This window comes from Sprattus sprattus (genome assembly GCF_963457725.1).
Source record: "Sprattus sprattus genome assembly, chromosome: 15".
Classification (NCBI taxonomy): domain Eukaryota; kingdom Metazoa; phylum Chordata; class Actinopteri; order Clupeiformes; family Clupeidae; genus Sprattus; species Sprattus sprattus.
In genome coordinates, this window is record NC_137913.1 from 31119735 (window position 1) to 31144314 (window position 24580).

Below are 24580 nucleotides of genomic sequence, written 5' to 3' on the forward strand. Positions count from 1 at the left end.
TGTCTTTCTCTCCTTCTCTTCTTCCCTATCTTTAGCCAGTTTCTCTCTGGCAGGGGGACTGCCAATGGAAACTAGCCTTTTGGCTACAATTGGGTGCATTTACATTCTAATGTTCATTAATGCACACTGTCTCTCTTAATCAAATAAACAAAATCAATCAATCAAGATAACTGCACTGTGATCTGAGAAACTAACTGGAAAAATTCTACAGGACTTTACAGAGCTATTTTGATGACTAAAGACATAGACTCTATCCAACCTTGCCAGGGACATGTGATTGTCTCTGCAGTGTGTCCATGTAAACTGTTTTATGTCTGGGTGAGATTCCTCCAGACATCACACAGGTCATGAGCTTCAATTATCTGTTTGAGAGCCTTTTTAGAAGCAGAATGGGGCTCCAAATGATTCCTGTCCAAGTAGTCATTCTCAGTACAATTAAAGTCACCAGCTAAAAATAGCAATTTTACTAGGAAGGTGGATGGGGGGGGGGGGGGGGGGGGGGGGGGGGGCATATCACAACAGGCTATGTTTTCCACCTGACAGAATATGCACCGCCCCCTTTAAAAGAATTCTGTTGATCCGAGCATCAAATGCTTTTCAGAGTACAGCCATGGGACTAGTATGAGTAAGCAGAGTGAGTTTCATGCATGTGCCACCTTCCTAGTAAAAGTGAACAGGGGTGCTTATTCTTCATTCATTCCTCATGTCTGTAGTCTTATTTATCTTATTTATAGTCTTTTCATAGTTTACAACCTATCACATTATGTATACCACTGCCATTCATATGCACATATTCTGCACTTTCTGCTTATTTGCACTTCCTGTTAAACTGCATTTCGTTGTCTCAGTACCTTTACTCTGTGCAATGACAATAAAGTTGAATCTAATCTAATCTAAAACATAAGTAGCTTAGAAATTAATAGCATTTTCCCCTTCATGTATTGTAACTACTTTATTTCGACCTATATACAGGTGAACCCAAATAAAAGCACTTACTTTTGAACCTGTGAATTGCAAGAAATGCTAGAATCATATTTAGTCTTGTGAAACGCCGTGTCAAATACATTCAACTTGCTCAAAGGAAAATTAAGTTAATTTATTTTGTAGTCATGGCTGGGGTAGGCTATATATTTCCACGGAACAAAAAGGTGTTCTTTTGCGTTCGCTATTATCCGAGGTTTTTGGAAGAAAAACATTGGTTGTTTGTACTCTTTAGAACAGTTCTAAAGACTGTAATCACTTGTGTTCTTCTCTTCCATCTCTTTCACAAATAATGAAATCGTAGTATAGTATTTTCCCCTGGGTTAGTTTAGGCGAACTGCTTTCCTTTCCGATCAAGCAAGTGGTGCGCGCTCCCTCAAGGGGGTGCATCTGCCGCGGAGGGTGCTGAATCGGGTACAACACCTGTTTCAACAGGTGTCTCAGGGCTATGCCCTACGGGAGGCGCAGGCACTTCGGCCACAAGTGAGTCCGATTTTAATGACTCGGTTGCGGAAGGAGGAGGCACATTAGGACCAGTCATAAGAGTCTCAGTATCACCAGGTCAGGCATTGTGGCAGTAACGTCGTCAGTATATGAACCATTTGTGGATGCTTTGGGAGAGCTAACAGGGGAATCAGCCGTATTAGGCTCTGGTGTTGTAGCCTCGCTCGTGGGCTTCGCAGAGTCCGCTGCAGCTGCAGCTTCTTCTTGCTTCTGCTTGCGCATTGCCCTGTCCAGCCTGGCCTGTGTTCCCACCAGGGGCGGCCCTAGCACATTAGGCGCTCTAGGCGAGCTTCACTCCTGGCGCCCCCCCCCCCCCCATTGCAACTTTCAAACGCTATTTTGCCTTGTAAGACTGCAATTATTTCACATAAACACAACGATCGCAGCAAATTACCGTCACACACCTGTATAAACTCAGTCCCAACACAGAACAACGACATGCAATAAGAACAGTAAGGAACAGGTACATCGTTAGTGCATTATCACACATAGAAAAGTATATGCGCCCGCCGCACGGCATTATGGGGCGACTATGCCGGCATGTTACAGTCAGTATTATCATTATTTGTTAAATTTAGCTTTGTGGCGAAATGTATTTCCTCGCTTCAATGTCGTTAAAAGAATACGTTACTTTGCGCATAGGCCTATGTGATATTGTTGGAAGAAGTTTGATTTGTAATTAGTTGCAACAGACGAGGACCTGTCGAGCGGCTGTTCCCATAAATCCATGTACATGTTCTCATTCACAATAATGTTTGATAACCCCCTGAAGAAGTTGTATTAATATTTTCCCACGTGTTGTTTATCTGCTCATTATACACTGTTTCTCCAAAATCAGTTTGATCTCTGAAATACTGTGTTCATCATTAGTGTTTTCATGATAACATATTGTAGCAACCCTTAATGTGTATTGTACATCATAAGTGGACTTCCCTGCACCTTGCGGGGATTGTAATATTTTTACTTTCACCTGTCTTTCCGACGGTATAGAGATATATCGATGAGTCCTGTGATCCGGACCGTCTAGTCATGCACGCCGTTGGGGTTAAGCCTCTTCAGAGGATACACACACATTCGCACCAAATGTCTCGCTATGCTAGCATGATCTAACAATACCAATGAAGAACATAGCCCTCCGTTTTCGAGTTTTGGCTTATTTTACCCTAAAGTTAGATTTATTTTTTTATGTCAAAATATTGGTTGGAGATATAGAAGGAGTGCCAACTTATGCGTCCGGGAAAAAAAAAAAAAATTGTGTTTTTTTTTTTCTTTTTCGGGCGCATTATTTGGCGTTCCCCCTCTAGATGGCGCTCTAGGCGGCCGCCTAACCCGCCTGTAGGAAAGGCCGCCCCTGGTTCCCACCCCTGTCACAGTCCTGCCTCTGATGTCCGACTTTCCCACATCGGAAGCACTTATTTGCCACGTTTGAAGTTACAAACACAAGGTAGCTGAAACCACCAACATTGAAACTTATTTTAACATCTAACTCGCTCCTATTACCAGTGAGAACCATGTAAACCTGCCAACGGAAAGACAGGAGATGTTTTAATTTATCCGATTTACAGCCAACGGGTAACTTCCTTATCGGCGACACCACTTTTCCAAAACGAGACAATTCTTTAATAATCTGCTCATCACTGAGGAAGGGGGTAACATTAGAAAGAAGTATCTTTCGGGAGGGACTACTTAGGGGATGAACGGGAATCATTGAATCCCTAATTACCACGCCATGCTGGATAGCCAAGTCAGCATTTGCGACATGCTCATGTCCAACAATATCACCAATAGCTAAGGAACATTCTTCCACTCCGACCGGGGATTCAATCCTAATTGCGTGAGACCTCGTCAAACACACGAAAGACTCCATTGTTCACAAACGCGGTGCAGGTGGTCGCCCAGCAAGTGCTGAAGCGCACCCCCGCAACTTAAATGACACACCACACAAAACTTTTGTTTGACAAATAATTATATTTATATACAAACAAATAAATACAACGCACAGAAGATAAAGTTAGAAGAAAAGTCTCTGTCACAGACAACAGTTTCACTCACGCGTCTCTCGCAGCACACCACTCGCACTCCATTCAGGGAGAGAGAGAGAGAGAGAGAGAGAGAGAGAGAGAGAGGGAGGTGTTTCTGCTGACATTTGTGTAGTGTGGACAAGAGAATATGTGTATAAACCAAGTCCAAGATTGTTTCGGAAATGTTTATTTTCTTAAAGAGTGAGTAGAAACTGAGTACAAAAAAAACACATGGGACTTAGAAACAGAACTACAGTAGCATTGACTCAACCATCACGATCACAGCAGGGCACTTTTCACAGGGACTAGAGTCGGAGTTGATCCCAGAACACCAAACCAAACCATGCAGTTAATCCTACAAGTATCAGACAACTTAAGCACCCCATTATCTCCATTAGACAACTATTTACTTCTGTATACGATAGACATATCTCAATTAACCCCATGCAGAATCCCAACACAAAACAAAATGTTGAAAGGTAGAATATAGTCATGGAAATGAACATCGTACTGATACTTAATAATACAAAAAATGTTTGATGGTCGATGGTTTAGACAGGAACCAAGTTAAGGCTTTTTGAGAGAAACATTTTGTGAAATTATGAAGAAGAGCAAAAGAAAGAGTGTTTTTGCCTCAGCATCCCTACAGCTGACACAACCGATCCAATCATAAACACACACACACACACACACACACACACACGCACACACTTGACACACACTGATCAGTAAGCTCCTTGTGGCCAGGACAGACTAGTCTCAATTGCATAATCAATCAGTGACTCTGTGCCAATCGTTGCCGTGGGTAGCAACTGGGGATGCAGTGATGGGTCTCTCCTGACTGGATCGGCATCACCACATGTTTAGACTTTAGGGTTGCTCCCCTCATGGTCCTCAGCGACTCAGCAGTTTCTCAGCAGCTGAGTCACTGTTGGCCCCAGGAGTTCCCTCATAGGGGCCAGATCTGGGCCGGTCTGTGTGTGTGTGTGTGTGTGTGTGTGTGTGTGTGTGTGTGTGTGTGTGTGTGTGTGTTGGTGTGTTTAGTTTAGTGTGTTCCACTTTGCTGAGAAACACTGAACTCTTAAGTAAATGTGAAGATGGAAAATGTAATGATCACTTAATAAATATCTCTTTTTTTTTTAAATTATTTTCCAACCTCAAAGTCTAACTTTAGCTCTTAAAAACACATCCACACACTTACTGTAGGCCTCTTTTTTAACCACATATTTAACTCATCAAAATAAGTAGTTTTGCCTATCAAGAAATGTAAGCATTGATCTTAAGGTGCATTTATGACTTGACAAATCAATTTCCCTACCAGATGTAATATAACCTGATTTAAAATGAAAGGATCATACTGGCGCACCTAGACAGGCAACATCTGTCAACAGTGAATGGGCACTGAACACATATTTAGCAGTGTGTTGTTGTATAGGCCACTAGATGTCAGTATTGACTTGGACCTCTAGGCCTCTACTTCGCTCCAACACACCACACAAATACAAACAAACACACACACACAGACACACACACACACACACACACACACACACACACAGACACACACACACACACACACACACACACACACACACACACACACACACACACACACACACACACACACACAGACACACACACACACACACACACACAGGAGAAAGAGAGCCTCAGTCATATTTCAAGAGCACAAAAAAGACAAACAGAGAACCAGTGGAAGAATCAGCTGTTCATCAACACGAGCAAGTGTGTAAACTTTCACACATTTGAACACATAAGCTTCCCTTCCATCCTGCTGCCAGTCTGTACCGATTCTGACCAGTCATGCCATGACATGTTAATCACACTTGACATTATTCTGAATGTTAAAGGCATATCATGGATACCTGTTGACAATAATGTTTCATAATTAATATTAATCCGTTACAGTATTACAGACAAAACAGAGGTCACGTACAAGTTGGTTCTAATCTTGAATGTACCAATAGTGTTGGTTCATTAAAAAATAAATCACAATAAAGATATGTAGGTTTCCAACCCAGTACCAAGTAAGGGTGAGTGAGTAAGTGTGAGTGTGTGTGTACAGTATGTGTTATTCATGATACATAGTACAAATATTTATATTATACAAATAAAAATTGAACATAATGCATGTCTAAGTTAGTAGAATTGTAGTGTGTGTGGTGTGCATATGTGATGTCATGTGTGCTGTGAAAGTGTATTGAGATTGTCTTGCATTAGGCCAATCTTGGCCACTGTTTTCCTTGCTGGTGTCTTGTGGTTGGTGAAATAGATCCATGTGGACGGAGTCCATATGTGATGGAGTACTTATGGATCCAATAGGGCGGCTCTGGACAGGGTGTGGTGGCCTATAAGGATGAAAGGATGGGAGCACGGGGTACGTGAGAAAAGGTAGAATGGACCTGATAGCGTTTATCTGAGAAGAGAACTTGTTACTGTTCTAGGGACACATTAAGACTTATCTCTATGGATGCTAATCAGCTCATAAAAGCACCTCATGCCTGTCATTTAACATTTATGGAATGTTTACAACTGATTTGATTACATTTGATAGATGAATGATTAAATATCAATCCAAATTCGTCATCAATACCGCCAGGGGTTCATCTACTTCCACTTCTGGGGATTTGAACAATTTGATCAATTTAACTCGACTCTATAATTCTATAGAATGGAGACTTTACAGTATCACACATTCAGCGAAGCCTGCATTTCCATTTCTACTTCATCTCTCTTCCTCCTCACTCCCTCCATCCTGTACTCACCTAGCCTGACGATGTCATACTCATAATTCTAGTCAGAATATGAGTCTGATACTGATTTATTGGGCTGTGATTATGGGGCGTGTTTCAACGAACCAAGGGGAAAAAATGCCTCTTCGCTCAATTGGATACCTAGAACCAATCAGAGCAATGTAGTATGACCATCTGATACATTAAAACTTTAACCTGATCCCGTAGGAAGGACGGCAAAAACATCTGTTCCTCTTTTAAAATGAATACGCTGTCAATATCTGTTGAGATATGCCTGCTCGCGTTACTAATTAGCAACAAGGCTATAGCTAGCTACCATGTATTTTAATGGATTTTTGGTGTAGCGTTAGCAATGACCTAACAATAATGGTCTAGAGCGCTTCAGTTAAGACATACAATCCTCGGCAACATTCGTGTTGCACATATACAACTTACCGAGTCAATGTAGACATAAAAAAGTCGTGTAGATAGCATAATTTACATAAAATATGTCCCACTTACAAGCCGGATACGCCGCCATCTTTTGGAGGATTTCGAATTTACCTCTTGATAATCTGTCCATCATCGTATAAAGCCCGCCCTGACAATTTGATTGGTCCGGCTTTATCTGTCCGATGAAACTCTCTCCCAACTAACTCAGAGCCAGACCAAATCTCCCTGACCAAATGTTCTGTGGGCGGGGTTTGGGCTGGTATCCAGGCTAGTACTCACCCATCTGTTTGTCCATCTGACCTATGACCCCTGACCACCTCCCCATGTTGTAATGCATTATTCTTACATTATTCATATTTAGCCATTTCCTAGATGTTACATTTCTATCAGTATGTGTGCTGTCTGGGTGCTGAACCCCTGAATACTCTCCTCTACACGACCCTCTTCTGTATCTGTTACTTCTCCTCCTCCTCCTCATCCCTTCTCTCATCCCTCTTTTTCAGTGTCCCTCTGTTGGTATCTATGTGGATACGGCAGAGAGAAAGACTCATAGCTGCAGCTCACCGGTGTGTATATGTGTGCGGAGGGACGGTGTGCGGGAGTGTTGGGGATGGACGACACCACACACACATACACACACACACACACACACACACACACACACACACACACCGCCCCCTCTTCAGGTCTCAGTCATCTCCGGGCTGGTTCTTCATCTGGGCCTGCATCTGAGCAATCATCTGCTGCATACGCCTCAACTAGACAGGGAGAGAGAGAGAGAAAAAAGGAGGGAGGAGAGGAGAAAAAGAAGAAAGAGGTAAGGAAAAAAAGAGAGATGGAGTGGAGAGGGAGTGAGAACGAGAGAGAGAGAGAAAGGAAGAGAGAGAGAGAGAAGGTGGGATATTAACATTAATAAACCTTAACCTCAACCCTTATTAACCCCGCTGCGTCACTTCATAACAGAAACAACAGAAACTAAATCGATGTTATTAAGAAGCTGGCTAGGAAAAGGATGCCATTAACAAGCCACACTTTAATCCATCACGGTTTAATCTATTTGAATCAGACCATTGTTCAAAACCAGTTTTTGTGTCTGCAATAGCCTCTGATTTTTATTCTAGACGGAAGGCCTTTGTGCCCTCAGAGAATGGCACTGCCCAGATGAAACACTGGCTCAGGATACTACTACACATGGATGCCAAAGCAGTGTTAATCTACAGCACTATTCCAGGGCAAAGCTGATTAACCATTCTATACAAAAGGGAGCTTAATTAGGATGTTTGTGTGTGTATGTGTGTTCATGAAAACACACGCACACACATACACGCACACACACAAAGTTGGTGTTTTCCCAAGATAATCTACATACTGTAGTATTGAAAGAAGATTACAGGTTCTTTGGCATTATAAAGACAGATAATGACATGATTATTACAAACCCTTGCCACCTCTAACACACACACACACACACACACACACACACACACACACACAGATGTACTACAATTCTTAGCATAGCACAATCAATGTAAATGGTAAAAGAACACCCAGTCATTGTAATACAAACAATGTAGAACAATCTGCAACATTCTAAAATCCCATAGGTGAGAATGACCTTGTGTGAGGACACACTGCCTGACACAGAAGCGAGCCATAAACACACAGACACACACAATGCAAACAAACACAAATACAGGAACAAAAACACACACACATACAAGCGCTGTACATTATCCATACATCGCACGGGACATTCCCACCATTTAAAAGGGTCAGGCATACAGGAAGCTGATGTCATATCCTGTGCAGACACATGTTTACCAATGGGCCTGATTTTATGGCCCACTGCACCCTAAGGAGCTAAGGCCCACCCAGTACAGACACACACACACACACAGACACACACAGACAGGGGGCAAGACAAACAGTCCTACTGGGGCAAAACGTGTCAAGTTCACAGAACACATAGCCACACTGTGTGTGTGTGTGTGTGTGTGTGTGTGTGTGTGTGTGTGTGTGTGTGTGTGTGTGTGTGTGTGTGTGTGTGTCTGTCTGTGTGTGTGTGTGTTCCTTACCTCAGCTTCCTTCTCCAGCAGAATCTGATCTTTGTCCATTCCTTCCTCCTCCACTGCCCTGTAATATCACACACACAGTCTGAGTGAGTATGTGGCCTCCCTCTACAATCTTACCAAAGATGCAGCACAGTTAGATCAGCAGGTGAATGTGACTGAGGGGGTTTTGAGTATGTGTGTTAATGTGGGACGTGCTGGTAGAGTTTGTGCATGCATCCACAAGGTTGTATAGAACCGTAAAGCAGAGTTTTTGTGAGTGTTTGTGTGTATATGGGCCATTCTACCGAATTGGTGCAAAGTCACGTCGGAAATATTTTGAATTTTTTTATGTTTTATTCCCAAAACTTTGTCCGTATGTATATTGTACCATATCTAAAGTACACATATCTAGTAAAAGAACAGTACATTTTTATATTGTATTTCCAGAATGTGTTGGAATGTTTTTCCTCTTCCAAAAATTGTCACTACCGAAACATCACATTTACTATAGTAAAAAAGTATTATTATTGACCTGTTCAGATTGTTTCCTTCCCTTCTCTGAAGAGTATTTTTACAAATATTTCTTGAAGGTTTTCACAATGAAATCCATAAAAATGAAATTTTTACCAAATTTTCAAGTTTAATTTATCTGTTTCGGTAGTGACTGCACTGTTTCGGTAGTGACTGCACTGTTGGAAGGATGTTCATTTCTCTCCCAAAATCTTCCAAAAGGTGCTCTGGGCCGCCCTTTAGTCCACACAACACATTTATTTAAAAATTATGGGATTGAACTACTTACCATTTCATTTTGTCACTACCGAAATCATCTGGTCACTACCATAAGTTTCGGTAGTGACTGTTTCGGGAGTGACAATTCTAGCTAACTTTAAGCATAAATAAAGAATTCTAGCAAGCACACGGCTTGCAAACAAATCTTTGAAGAGGTGTACACACATACAAACGTAAGATTTTGCATGAAACCCCAAAAGGTTTACTTAATTGAAGAAAACATGGGTTTCGGTAGTGACAATTCTTAAGGTTACACGTCGATTTTCAGACTTTGGAACACATTTATATAAAAACTATGGGATTTAGCTACTTACCATTCAACCATGAGGGACAGGGATGCAGTGTCACTGCATGGTCAAAAATGCAGGGTCGTGGCTAAAACACAGGCTCAGCCAATGGACTAAAACTCTTGTGTTTCGGTAGTGACATGAAAACTAGGGACATGATTTTTTGAGTATAGTTAATTGATTTAAAAATTAAACCCACAATAAATCTAAATATTCCAAGTTCTGTTTCAACCCAATCATAAAGATCTTTGAAATTAAATAATTTAAAAAAATCTAAAAAAATTGAAAAGTGTTATTTAAAGGCATTGAAATTTAGATGTCAGGGTTGGGGACAGCTACTTCCCAATAGAAAGTACCCTATAAATGATGATTTTGTATATATTTAGCGTATCACAATCTCATTTAATGCATTGGCTTATATAGACCATAACATTTTCTTAGTAAATATCTATGCCTAAATACCTAATTGTTTTGTAAATAGTTTTTATTGTTGAGGGACTGCATATTACACAAATTCGGTAGAATGGCCCATATATGTGTCATTGCAGATGAGAAGGCGTGTGTGTGTGTGTGTGTGTGTGGGGGGGGGGGGTTGGTCATACCTGCCAGCTCTCTTAAGTCTCTCAGAGCGGAAGTTCTCATAGTGGAGATCCTGGGTGACCTCCTGAAGGTCTTGCATATGTGTCCTGCGCACACACACACACACACACACACACACACACACACACACACACACACACAGAGAGAGAGAGAGATTACTGCCTGTTATTCTGTAATTACCCCCTAGATGGCAGTGAAGTATGAAGATCATAAAACATCTAAAGCTGACCAGTGCAGTTGAGTTGTTGATTTCAGGTCTGCTTGAGTCAGAAGGGTTTGGTATTTCTATCTGGCCCTCTAAGTATTTAACATCTCCTGAGTAACAGTAAATCACTCATCCTGTGAATGCAAACGTGTGTTGGGTCGGTCGACTGTTATTTGAGTATGAGCATGAGTATTTGCACTGAAAACTAAAACCAGTATGCATGTTCATAAACATCATATGAATAGGAGTGCATGAAGTTTGTGTGTGTCTGTGTGTGTGTCAGGGTTCACGCTAGACTTTTTCTTGGCCGGACAAATGTCCGACGCTATTCCAGAATATCGGCCATTTGGAATGTCTACCGGACGTTATTCACTAATAGCCTAATTAAATAACCACCAAAACTCCAAATGAGAAATGACACAAATAAGCATAAGTTTCTTCAATAAAAGCAATTTATTTAGCCTAAGTAGTCGTCAAAAAAATATTGAAAGCCATTGAACAAAGAAAGTAGGCTAGACGTTAAATTGCGTCTTGCATCAAATATTTTAGAATGAGGCTAACCGCAAAGTTGAAGTCTTTCAACCCCGGCCCAAGGCTTGATATGCGCATCAGCCTCGTCACTTTATCCTCAGCTAGGCGGTTTCTGAGAGATGTTTTGATCCTGTTCTGGAGTGAGAAGCCTCGTTCCGCAGGTACACTGGATACAGGAATTGTACTGGCGATCGTGGCTAGTTTTGCCCAGTCGGGAAAGATTTCCCCTAATTCCTTGCTGACTGTCTCGCAGGCTGTAAGAAACTTCAATCCGCCGTACCCCCGGAGAGCCGTCATCATTGGCACCACATCTCGCTGTGCATCCACTCTGGAAATGAAAGGTTTCTCTGTGCCGGTCTCCGTCACTTTTGATGTGCCGTAATGATCAACCAATGGCTTTGTCAAGCTAAAAAGGCACCGGATGCCAAAAAGAGCCCGGGTGACGTAATGTTGACTTTCGAACGCCTCTTGAGTGACAGTTTCTATGCCAACGTTAGCATTACGTAATCCGGTCACCACGTAGGCCGGGCGCTTATTAGCTTTAAGTCTCAGAGTCGTTCGAAAGCCATCAGCTACTTTTTAGTCGCTTAATATTGTGCCTTAACGGACACTACGCACCCGGACACTTTTTAGCTATCAGTCAGAGAGTCTCAAGAGTTGTTCGAAAGCCATCAGGTACTTTTTACACGCTTAATATTGGCTGCCGGTCTTTTGTAAGTAAGCACACATCAACAGGTTTCGCGCGCTAGCATCTATATTGCTAATAGCAATTCCTCCTTTTGTGCGACAATATTAAGCGACTAAAACGTAGCTGATGGCTTTCGAACTACTCTTGAGACTCTCTGACTGATAGCCAAAAAGTGTCGGGGTACATAGTATCCGTTTAGGCACAATATTAAGCGAATAAAAAGTTTTAGCTACACCTGCCTGCTGGTAACCTGTAAGTTAGCAATGTCCGCTAGCATGTCAAAGCTAGCAAGCCCCCGTTGTTCTTTAGTAAAATGTTGTGCAAACAATGCCTTGTTTTGTTCAAATTTAATTGTGGGTGCCGTCAGATATGTCTTAAAATCACAACACATTAAGGACTTTCTTAATTTAAGCACAACAGATGAATAGCTTCAAGCTAACAAGATAGCTCGTTACACTAGCACGAGCTAGCTAATGAAATGTGCTTACTTTGATACTATAACCAACTAGCGAATCAACCACTTTCCTACCAAAGTCAAACATCAAGCACATGGTTGTTTTGGTTGGTTTATTGTAGGTCAAATACAAGCAAGCTGGTCTCAGGTAGCAAAGTACAATGCAAGATGCTCTGAGGTAAATCGCGTTAGGGTGACGTATTGGCGTTGGCATAGCAACTGTCACTCAAGAGTCGTTCGAAAGTCAACATTACATCATCCGGGCTCTTTTAGGCATCCGGTGCCTTTTTAGCTTGACAGCTTCATTGCTTGTTCTGCATATTGTTGAATTTCTGTTGACGATATAGCCTATATTTAATAACTATTTATTCAATTTAGGCATATCTAAGTGTAGTGCCATATCGATTAAATATAATATATTGAATGAAACGTTTGACACTCACCGTGGGACCCTGCAGGGTATCTATCAGGGTTGAACATCAAATCGAAGCATTTGAGAATATTCAGGTCATCACTGGGGAATCTCTTCTCAAGAGCCTCTTCATTGAGCTCCATTATCAGCACTGGCCAATTCTTTTTGATGACATCCACGGCCTTGCCCAGGGAGAGCCAGCGCACTGCGCACTGTTGTTTTAAGCTGGTCATGTCTTCTTCTGTGAGGGTGGCACTGAGCTCTCGTAGCCTACCAGTTCTGGTTGCAGAATGTTTATAAAACGAATATACAGAACTGACCGTGCGCTTGTAATTTGCAACCATTTGGACAGCCTTAGATGCATCAGATGCTGCCAATGCCACACGATGAGCGACACAGTGCACTTGCACAGAAAAGCGCTCTCTCTTTTCAACAAGGAGCCAACTCCAGAACGGCAACCCATCATGACACTGGCTCCGTCAGACCCCAGACCTGCCACTCTGCTTATGTCCAAACCCCTCTCCTTGAGCGCTTCGACCACCTTATTATAGATGCTTTGTGCGGTCCCTGACTGAATCGTGTAATTTCCCAAGAAAACGGTCTCTGTCTTCCCCTTGTTGTCAAATTTCAGGTACATTATAAGCTTTTTGTCAATGCTAACAGTTTCATCAATTATTTAGCCGAGGAATTCACTGGTTTTCAGTTTTCCTTCAAGTTCCTTCATTAGCGTCCTCTCAATTGCAATTTCCATGTCATTTAGAGACTCGTTGTGCTGATAGAGGTTACATTGAAAATCAGGAGCTTCCAAACACTCAAGTAATTCTGTCAATCCGCAAAACTGATTACTTGGGATGTCACGTTTAGCCATGTGATACACCACTTTCATTTGTGCCACGAGTGCGTCTCTTTTAGATTTAGTGGCGTTATCGCAGTGCACTCTCATTGCACTTTGCTGCGGTGTTAGGGACATAGCGGCTCTGTGGTCAGACGAATCGCTATGGTCAACTAAGGCAGATCTTTTTAAGGCGAGACACGGCAGGCAAAAACATCGTTTTTTCAGCAGTGGTCAATTTTGAGATTTTGAGCTAGTTCACTTCCTAAACATGTAATCTTTCATACTAGCATAAAGAAAATATCCTAATTATACATTAATGTGTATATTTATTCACATTTTGTCTGTTCGCGGCGTCAGCATTCTCATAGGTTTCCAGGGAAGTTAGCAGTCTAACGTAACGTGCAGTATGTCGGCTTTCTGATGCTTGACATGTTTGGTACCGTTGGAAAGCGCTATAGCTCTCACACAACGTTATCTAATCCAAATAAGGACATTTCCTTTCCAGCAGTAACCAATGATGTTAGCCAAAACGGGGGTTTAAACATAAGGACGCAATTTCATTGGTTTGCGGTGGTTTCTGATAACGTGATTCGCTCAGACGCATCACGTGGTATGGCTTGACACTTCCTGAATCTTTAAATGCGATTTTCTCAAAATGAGTTTTTTTGTCATTCTCCGGTAGATACTTCTCAGCCTATGTAGCACCTATGTACACCAAACTTTCCAGTTATACACTTAGCAGTCTTCTGAAGATATTTACAGAAGGATTTGTTAATTAATCATTCCTGGCCTGATTTATGTGACATTTTGATCAAAAAAAGGTGGCGAAAATCGTTTTTTTAAGGCTATAGACAGTATATTTTGATTTTCTAGGTAATGAAAGCAGATATCCTGAAATCCCTCTGTAAATTTGTTTGCATCTTGTATGTTAACAAAATGAAAATAAAAAAAATCACCTGGCTTTATCGTATGTCCAGATATATCTACCGGAAATATATGCAAATTTGAGCATATTTAATTAGATAAGGCCTAATTTGCATAATCAAACATAGTAATTACAGAAACTTGTAATACATTTTTTGTTCATACATGTGTGAGTAATCAACTGAGGAAGTTTCATGGTGATATCTATTATTTAAAAAAAATACCCTATTCACCTGTAGTGTCTCGCCTTAAATTGACGTAAAGCCGTTTAACTTGCCTGCTCTCTCACAAATGCTACAGAACATTGTGTCTCGACCATCCACCTTTTCCGACCTAAGCCAACGGAATTGCTCGACCCATTCAGCTTTAAAACTCCTTTTAAGTTTTTTGGCAGGCGTATTTCCTAAATCCGTCGGGGCCTCGGGTGATGTACTTGGAGTTAGGGATGGGTATCGTTTGGGTTTTTTCCGATACCGGTACATAACCGATACTTTTAAAACGATACCGGTGCCTAAACGGTGCCTGAACCGATACTTAAAAAAAAAAAAAGCACAAAACGAGGATTGACGACATTAAAGAAAGGCTTTTTTTTATTGCAGAGGCCAATTTTTTTTCTTCAAATTGAACAATATATTAACTGTTTAAAGTATACTATGAATATAAATACATACAAAAACTTTGCTTCAAACTACAGCTTCAAACTATGAATATTATATTAACTGTTAACAACAGTTTATAGTATGCTTAAATATAAATAAATACAAAACACACACACACAGACTACAGCTTCAAACTTATGAGCATATTTGCCTATGTAGTCAAACATGTATTATTTAGTTTGCATTTATTTAATGAAATTTCACAATTTTCTGATTTGTTTATACCTAGTTATCTTTTCTATCTTGTTTACTTGAACACACCGATTGCGTGAAAGTGTACTGCCCCTTTAAGAGACTATAGCTCCGGTAGCCTACCTACAGTTTAAGTTTGCGGTTGCAGATCTGCCCAGGACTCTTGCCTTCTCTCCACTCTTTACACGCAATTGTTTTGTTGCATTTACTGCAAGTCGCGGTGTTTGAATCTTTTTGTGCGAAATACAGCCACACTTTTGACCGTTTACCTTTCGCTATTTTCTCTGTTAAAAGGTTGATGGCGAGCTCTGTTTGTGCTTGCGCTGTTAAATGCTGCCTGCTTCACTGTCATAAGACTGTTGCTATGAAAACACCAAGCGTGAGCGCCACAGGACAAAGTTAACATTGGGAGATGGGGCAGTTTTAAATGTGACCCACGAAATATGCATGGCAACAAAATAAAAGACAATTCATACAGATCATACATACGCCACTCACGTTACTGCTAGCTAGTTTTCTACTGTTTTGGAACCAGCCTCCGTGTTTCATGTTGCAGCCTGAAATAATTCCTGTTTATAAGACAACATTTTACGTACGTTATGTTCATTTAACTGCATGATTTGTTGCGGTTCCTCATTCCAATCAGCTCAGGCATTGAAAGGAAGCATCGAAATCTGCGTGACATTTCGGTCCGGTTTGTTCATTTAGCTGCATGAATTGTTGATGTTATTCATTTCAATCGGCTCAGGCACCGAAAGGAAGCACCGAAATCTGCGTGACATTTCGGTCCGGGTAGGTATCGGTTGTATAGTCCCGGTGCCATATTGGTACCGGTTCTCGGTACCCAACCCTACTTGGAGTCGAATCATTTCTTGACGAATCATTAGGCCTATCAAGGCTATCGACCAGCGCATGTTCCGAATGCAATCCAAATCTGCTTTAGAACTTTTTTTTAATGACATAGCAGGCTGATTATATTCAGGTTTATGTTACAGTTGTTTTCATATGTTACTGATTAATCATAGCCTACATACATATTTTCTATCGGACATTTGGGCTGTTTACATCTTATTATACCGGCCATTCATGCGTTCAATCGGCCAATGTCCGGCCATAGCCGGCTAACGTGAACACTGGTGTGTGTGTGTGTGTTTGCAAGTGTGTGTTTGTGTGTGTGTGTGTGTGCCTGTGCGGGTGCCTGTGTGTGTGTGTGTGTGTGTGTGTGTGTGTGTGTGTGTGTGTGTCGGTGTCGGTGTCGGTGTGTGTGCATGTCCCTATGCGAGTGCATGTATGTGTGTGTGCGTATATATATGCGCCTGTGTGTTTATGTGTGTGTGTCAATGTATGCGCCTGTGTGTGTGAATATATATGTGTGCCTCTACGTGTGCCTGTGCATGTGTGTGTGCCTGTATCTGTGTGTTTGTGTGTGTATGTATATGTGTGCGTGTGCGTGTGCCTGTTTGTTTATATGCCTGTGTGTGTGTATGTGTGCATGTTCCTGTGCGTGTGTGTGTGTGTGTGTGTGTATGCCTGTGTGTGTGTGTGTGTGTGTGTGTGTGTGTGTGTCTTACACTAGCATGGTGCGCAGCTTGAGGAAGTCGTTGTGTTCAGGGTTCTCCACCTCCACCACACCCCAGGGGTACAGACGCCCACGGATCTTCTTCCCCTTCACCTCGATCAGCTGGTTAGAGCCTATCACTGCAAACGGAATACTGGCCTGCAAGAGGGAGGGAGAGAGAGAGAGAGAGAGAGAAAGAGAGAGAGATAGAGAGATAGAGATAGAGATAGAGAGAGGGAGAGGGAGAGAAGGAGAAAGGCAAAACATCAGAAAGCAAGAGAGCAACAGAAGACAGAGAGAAGAGACAGACAGAGAGAAGAGACAAACAGAGAGAAGAGAAAGACACAGAGAAGAGACAGACAGAGAGAGAGAAGAGACAGACAGAGAGAAGAGACAAACAGAGAGAAGAGAAAGACACAGAGAAGAGACAGACAGACAGAGAGAAGAGACAGACAGAGAGAAGAGACAAACAGAGAGAAGAGAAAGACACAGAGAAGAGACAGACAGACAGAGAGAAGAGACAGACAGACAGACAGAGAGAAGACACAGACAGACAGAGAGTAGATCTCTTTTAAACAAGCATTTGATTCTATTTGGCACACAGGTTTATTTGACAAAGTTATAGAAAGTGGTGTTGGGGGAAAAACCTATGACCTGATCAAATCAATGTATTCAGGAAGTAAGTGCGCAATAAAAATTGGAAGCAAGAGAATAAAATTCCTCTCCCAGAAGCGTGGGGCGAGACAAGGCTGCTGCCTAAGCCCAACCCTATTTAACATCTATATAAACGAATTGGCAAGAATCATAGAAAAATCAACAGCACCTGGTGTCACCCTATATGACTCTGAAACAAAACTCCTGCTTTATGCCGATGACCTGGTTCTGCTGTCACCCACTGAACAGGGTTTACAGCAAAATCTGGATCTGCTAGAGCAGTACTGCCAGACCTGGGCCCTGGCAGTAAACCTAAACAAAACTAAAATAATGATATTCGAAAAAAGATCTAGATCTCAGTTGCAAAAACACAACTTTACAATAGGGCCACAGTCAATTGAACACACAAATAACTACATATATTTAGGCTTAACAATCAACTCAAATGGAAAGTTCAATCTTGCAGTGAATGATCTGAGAGAAAAAGCACGCAGGGCCATAAAACGACAAATCCCTGTAGAAATTCCAATCCGAATCTGGCTCGAGCCAATTGCCCTTTATGGCAGTGAGGTGTGGGGTCCACTTACAAATCAGGAATTCAACAAATGGGAAAAGCGTCCAATTGAGACCTTGCATGCTGAGTTCTGCAAAAGCATTTTAAAAGTTCACAGATGTGCCATACACAATGCATGCAGGGCAGAATTAGGCCAATATCCATTGATTACAAAAATACAGAAAAGGGCAATCAAATTTTGGAAGCACTTAAAAAGCAGTGACCCCAACTCCCATCATTATAAAGCCCTGCAATACCAAGAGTTGAGCAAAGATACATGTCCCCTCACTCAGCTGGTCCTGAGCCTGAGCTCTTCAGATCCCCCCACACACACTAACCCCCTACTAACACCTCAGGATCAGAACAGAAAGGCACCTGAAGACAAAATTGGAAAAACAATTAAGCAAAATGACATAACCCATTGGGAAACACAAACAAAGACACAAAGTAAAATGCAATTATATCTGGCCCTAAACAGAAACTATACTTTAGCACCCTATTTTACCCTGATCACAGACAAAAATCTGAGAACCACGTTGACAAAGTACAGACTCAGTGAACACAGCCTGGCCATAGAGGTGGGTAGGCACAGGCAAACCTGGCTGCCCAGGGAAAACAGACTCTGCCCCCATTGCGAACAAGGAACAGTAGAGACAGAGCTGCACTTCCTAACGCAGTGCACACAATATAAGGACATAAGACAAAAATATTTTTAAAAGATTGGTGAGGTCCTCCCTGAGTTCCTGCTGGCGAGCGAGAAGAGGCTTACATACCTCACTGGAGAGAATGAGCAGTGCCTTGTCCTAGCTGCACAATATGTATCTTCTTGCCATAAACTGAAGGACAGCCCATAAATTAATCAAATTCATGTATGTTCATATCTGTTGTTGTGCTAATCCCCTGATGATAATTAATATGTATTATTGTTCCCACTTCCCCCTTTCCCCTTCTGATGAACCCTATGTATAGATATATGTATTGTTTATGTAATCACTTATATGTGTATTGTTTATGTAATCATTTTTATCATCATTTTTATATATATATATCCAAACCAAATGCTTTGGCAGTACTGTAGAACATTATGGTCATGCCAATAAAGCTTCTTTTGAATTTGAATTTGAATTTGAGTAGAGACAGACAGACAGAGAGAAGAGACAGACAGACAGAGAGAAGAGACAGACAGACAGAGAGAATGGACAGACAGAGAGAAAAGACAGACATAGAGAAGAGACAGACAGAGAGAAGAGGCAGACAGAGAGAAGAGACAGACAGAATGGACAGGACAGCAAAAGAGAAGAGAAATGGGTAACGCTTCCTTTTACAGTCCCCTAATAACCAAGTAATTACCAGGTAAATTTACCTGGTAAATACCACTTATTTACGTGGTAGTTACCTGATAACTACCACTTATTTACATGGTAGTTACCTGATATTTACCTGGTAAATACCAACTAGTTATCTAGTATTTACTAGAAGTAAATACCTGGTAATATGATGTATTTACTAGGTAATAACCATTTAATTAAATACAATTACCAGGTAATTACCAAGTACATACCAGGTTATTACCAGGTAATTACCCAGTGTTTACAAGATATTTTCCTGAATACTACCAGACATTTACCCAATAATTACCTGGTAGATAAGCAGTAATTGTATATTGTAGATTTTAAACCCGGTAGTTAAAAATATTTACCTTTTATTTATCTGGTAAATACCAACAAGTAACCTGGTATTTACCCATTAATTACTTGGTAGATATCTTGCAATTGCATATTGTAGACTATAAACCCACTGAATGTGTCTATATGTGACTTTGTTAGGGTGATAACATAGATATTTACCTGGTAATTACCAGGTATTTACTGAAAATGATCACGCACTTACCTGCTAACTACCACTTATTTACGTGGTAGTTACCTAATATTTACCTGGTAAATACCACTTATTTACGTGGTAGTTACCTGATAACTACCACTTATTTACATGGTAGTTACCTGATATTTACCTGGTAAATACCAACTAGTTATCTAGTATTTACTAGAAATATACTGAAAACTACCAGATATTTATCCAGGAATTATAGATGATGTATTACCAGCCAACCTGTGTGGTAAGTGACAGTGAGGGTATAACTTCCAACTATTTACAAAGTAATTACTTTCTAATTTCCCAGTTTACATTATCAGGTAAAACCTTGTGAATTACCCTGTAAGGAAGGTGGAACAGTACTGTAAAAGGAAGCGTGGCTTGTTTCAATGATATTACCATGTACTTTCCTGGTAACTATAGATTATAATCCTCTACCACCCATCAGGGTGTGTAGTTTTGAACATGGTACCTGGCAAGAACTCCCATATCTCCATGATAATTATCAGGTAAATATCGGGGTGATATCAGAGTTTTACAGTGTCGTTACCCTGTAAGGAAGGTGGAACTGTACTGTAAAAGGAAGCGTGGTTTGATTCAATGCTATTCAAGTAATTCTAGACTCATGCCTCACATCCGGCACTGTCCCTACATGTTTTAAGCATGCGGTTGTCCAACCCTTGCTTAAAAAAACACAACCTTGATGCTGAATGCCTTAAAAATTACCGCCCCATCTCTAAGCTTCCTTTTTTTTCTAAAGTTTTAGAGAAAGCTGTTTTGTCACAGTTGACTCCCTTTCTGACCACCCACCACATACTAGAACCCTTTCAATTAGGTTTTAGATCCCTTCACAGCACAGAAACTGCCCTGCTTAAAGTAACTAATGATCTGCTCCTCACTTTGGATTCTGGTGATAATGCCATCTTGATATTACTTGACCTAAGTGCTGCTTTCGACACTGTAGATCACAACATCCTCCTCACCCGCCTGGACCAGCAGGTGGGTATCAGGGAGACTGCATTACCCTGGTTTAGCTCTTACCTCAAACATAGGACTTTCTCTGTCTCTATAGGCCAGTTCTCTTCATCATCTGCCCCTGTCTCTTATGGGGTCCCTCAGGGGTCCATACTGGGTCCCATACTATTCAGCCTGTATATGCTCCCACTGGGTGACATTATAAGAAAGCATAACATCTCTTTTCACCTCTATGCAGATGATTCACAGCTTTACCTGCCATTAAAATCTAGGGACTCCATCCAATCTCTCCTGGTCTGTCTTGAAGACATTAGAAACTGGATGGCCAACAACTTCCTCCAGTTAAATGGTGACAAGACAGAAGTCATCATTTTTGCCCCCCCCCCCCCCAAGGCAAGATGCACTACTCTAAATAATTTAGGTTACTTCACTCCATTTGTCACACCCTTCGCCAGAAACCTAGGTGTCATCCTTGACTCTGAACTCTGTCTTGACAAACAGATTAGTAATGTGGTCAAAACTAGTTTTTACCAACTTAGAGTGATTTCCCGCCAAAACCATCCTATCTCATAAAGACCTGGAGATAGTAATTCATGCCTTTATAACATCACGGCTGGATTATTGCAATTCCCTCTACCTCGGCCTCCCCCACTCCTCACTCAGACGTCTACAGCTGGTCCAAAATGCAGCTGCACGTCTTTTAACTGGCACCAAGAGGTGTGAGCACATCACCCCCATTCTGGCCTCCTTGCACTGGCTCCCCATTCATTTTAGGATACAGTTTAAAGTTTTATTATTTGTTTTTAAGGCACTCAATGGGCTGGCCCCAGCCTACATCACTGACCTTGTACAGCCACATTCAGTCCAAAGGTCCCTCAGATCCTGTACCAAAGGGTTTCTGCATGTGCCACGCTCACGGCTCAATCAGAAAGGAGACAGGGCCTTTGCTGTCGCCGCTCCACGTCTGTGGAACCAGCTCCCTCAGGACATTAGATCCGCCCCCTCTATTTCTGCCTTCAAGTCTAGGCTAAAAACCCACCTTTACTCCCTTTACTTACTTCCTTCCTTTCCCCCTGAACTGTTAACCCCCTGTTCTTGCCTATGTGGGCCGTTATTGTATTATTGTTATACTGTATTATTTGCCTTTTATGTCATTGTAAAGCACTTTGGTCAGTTTATGCTGTATATAAATGTGCTCTATAAATAAAGCTTACTTACTTTCTTACTATTACCATGTACTTTCCTTTACATAAAGATACAATGCATTTGGTACACTCCTTCACACAACCTGTGACAAAACTTGTTACTTCAATACTCAATACATAAAGTGCAAAACAGTGGCATAGCTTTCTAGTGTACTTTTATTGCAAAACAAGTGGGACATGTAAATAAAAAGTGCAAAAGTGCAAATGGAATCAATTCAATAACCGTATGTAACTCTAACAGGTGGAACCAACCATAGGAAAAGGTTATATTAAATGTATTATTTAATTAAAGCTTCAAACAATTATTTCAAACTGAAACACTTTCCAACCTGTTCATGACAATATTCTTAACACAGATACCTGTCCTACTCACCGGTGAGTTCCTCTAACTGAAACAAAAGGCACAATAACCGGAACACAAAATATCATTGCCCCGTATCAACATGCACTAAATCCACTGTGTGTTAATAACACTAGCAACATATATTCATAAATGCAATAAACGTATATACATAAATGCAACAAAAGATCGTTTTGCCCGTTAAACATATTCCACAATCAAAATTCAATGTTTTTCACATTCAGTATGCTGTTCGTTGCAATTCACTGTTCTGTTCAACGTTCAGTTCAAAATGGTCGAGCCACGGTCATCAAAGTGTATGGGAATGTTCCCAAGATGGATATTACCGTCCCAGACACTTTGCAGCTCATTGACAACATGGAGTCACATGTGGCAGGGTACTACCTACAACCCACACCATCAATCAGTGGCGTGGGAGAGGGAGGGAGAGAGAGAGAGAGCAAGTGTGCAGCAGGCACATCAGGGGCTGTAGTGGTGGAAACGGCTAGCTGTCCTCGTTCGCTGGCGTGGTGTAGTCTCCGATGTTGGCGACGAGCTAGTTTCTAAATATTAATACACTCTGCTAACTAGCGAGGACATTCCACCTCACACTACAACGTGCTATACTTCTTAGCAGTAACACCGGGCGATCTTCAGAGCTGGTGATGTAGATTATTGCTTCCTCCACACGGCCACTCTACCGTAATTCATCCGTAACACGGACACGAACAAACTAGAGATGCACGGATGGGCTATTATTTCATCCGCAACCGCATCACAAAACGCATGATCCGTCCGCTACACATCCGCACCAATTTTTTTGACCAATTTTCAAAACCGCACCCGCCCGCCATCCACCTGTTGTTTTTAGGTATAGGCGCTGCTGACGCAAGGCTAGAAAGTTCTTGCCTGTTCTTGAAAGGAGACTGATCCAATGCCGCAAAGATATTTAAAGGATAAAGCCCCTAGTATGAAAGCCTATTGGCTATGTTGAAGCCTATCCCCAGAAAATTATCAGTGAAGTGACGTCTGTCTCCGATCGATGCACAGGGAGAAACTTTAAAATAGCCAAGCACATCGGCAAACCTGACCTTACCATAGGCTAGTAGGCCTTCACTTTTTTATCATTGTAATAAAACGCAATTTGGTACACCATTTTAATACGGTAATATAGCCTTGTTTTTAGTTTAGAAGGAAACGCCGAGTCTGTTAGCCAATTCCGAAATTTCACCGCATTGTAGGCTTTATACTGTAACAACCCCAACACTTGCCTGCTTGCCTTGCAAATCAAAGTTTTCCGACTATTTTTCTTACCTTCTTTCTTAGCTGGTGATGTTACTGAGCTAGAAGTGTAACTTGTTCTGAACATCTCGCGCTGCCAATGCCCAATGTCACTTCTGAGTCAATTCACTCCATCATCTCTTTGAAATTCCTTATTCCACGAGTGGTAGGCTACAATGACTGGCTGTTTTAAAATATAACTAATAGCCTAACGAAACAAAATAACCCAGGCAGTTTCATCTACGACACGTTAAGGCTTCTTCCAATACTGACAGCTGACTCATACCTTGCAGGTTTGCGGCGTTGCAAAGAGACGCGACATGATAGGGATTGTCACTTAATTTGAACTTTTTTGCTTCCTTTGTTTGCTTTGTATGCATACACGGAACTAGGCCAATTTACTGCCTGATGAAAATTTGATTATTTAAAAATGTGCTTGGATGTAGGTAACGACATTTAACAATGTAGATATTTTGAATTTCGTTGGGTAAACCGCCACCCGCCCGAATTTAATTAAAATATTTAATTAACCGGTTTAACCGCGGAGTCCGCGGGTGCAACCGCCAACCGCGCATCTCTAGAACAAACTTAACCAACTTGGAGCTAAACTTGTAATTAGCGGACTTATCCTACCGTCACTCTTTCTCAATGACATGCGGGTTCTCCGGGCGCCGCCATCTTCTCTCTTAACTTTCTCCGTCTGCCCCTTGTCCTGCCCCCTCCGCTCTCTCCATTGGCCAGCGCACCAACTTTCCAGTCCCTGATTGGCTGGGCCTTTGGCAAAGTTCTGTGGTTCTATTAGG

At 41.6% G+C, this 24580-nt stretch overlaps 1 protein-coding gene and 1 pseudogene across 2 annotated transcripts in view; one reads left to right on the forward strand and one right to left on the reverse strand.

Moving 5' to 3' along the window:
- The window catches only part of LOC308376383 (tripartite motif-containing protein 16-like), a 270456-nt pseudogene that overhangs the window by 75290 nt on the left and 170586 nt on the right, over positions 1 to 24580 (forward strand). The gene's annotated exons all lie outside the window — the stretch shown is intronic.
- The window catches only part of LOC308376658 (septin-2), a 56337-nt gene continuing 35280 nt past the window's right edge, over positions 3524 to 24580 (reverse strand). The window contains exons 9-13 of the mRNA XM_080853091.1: positions 16911 to 17056; positions 10442 to 10525; positions 8788 to 8845; positions 7277 to 7470; positions 3524 to 5875 (exon numbers count right to left, since the gene is read on the reverse strand). Of these exons, the coding sequence (XP_080709217.1) occupies positions 7402 to 7470; positions 8788 to 8845; positions 10442 to 10525; positions 16911 to 17056 (357 nt within the window). The 3' untranslated portion in view covers positions 3524 to 5875; positions 7277 to 7401. The remainder of the gene's footprint in view (positions 5876 to 7276; positions 7471 to 8787; positions 8846 to 10441; positions 10526 to 16910; positions 17057 to 24580) is intronic.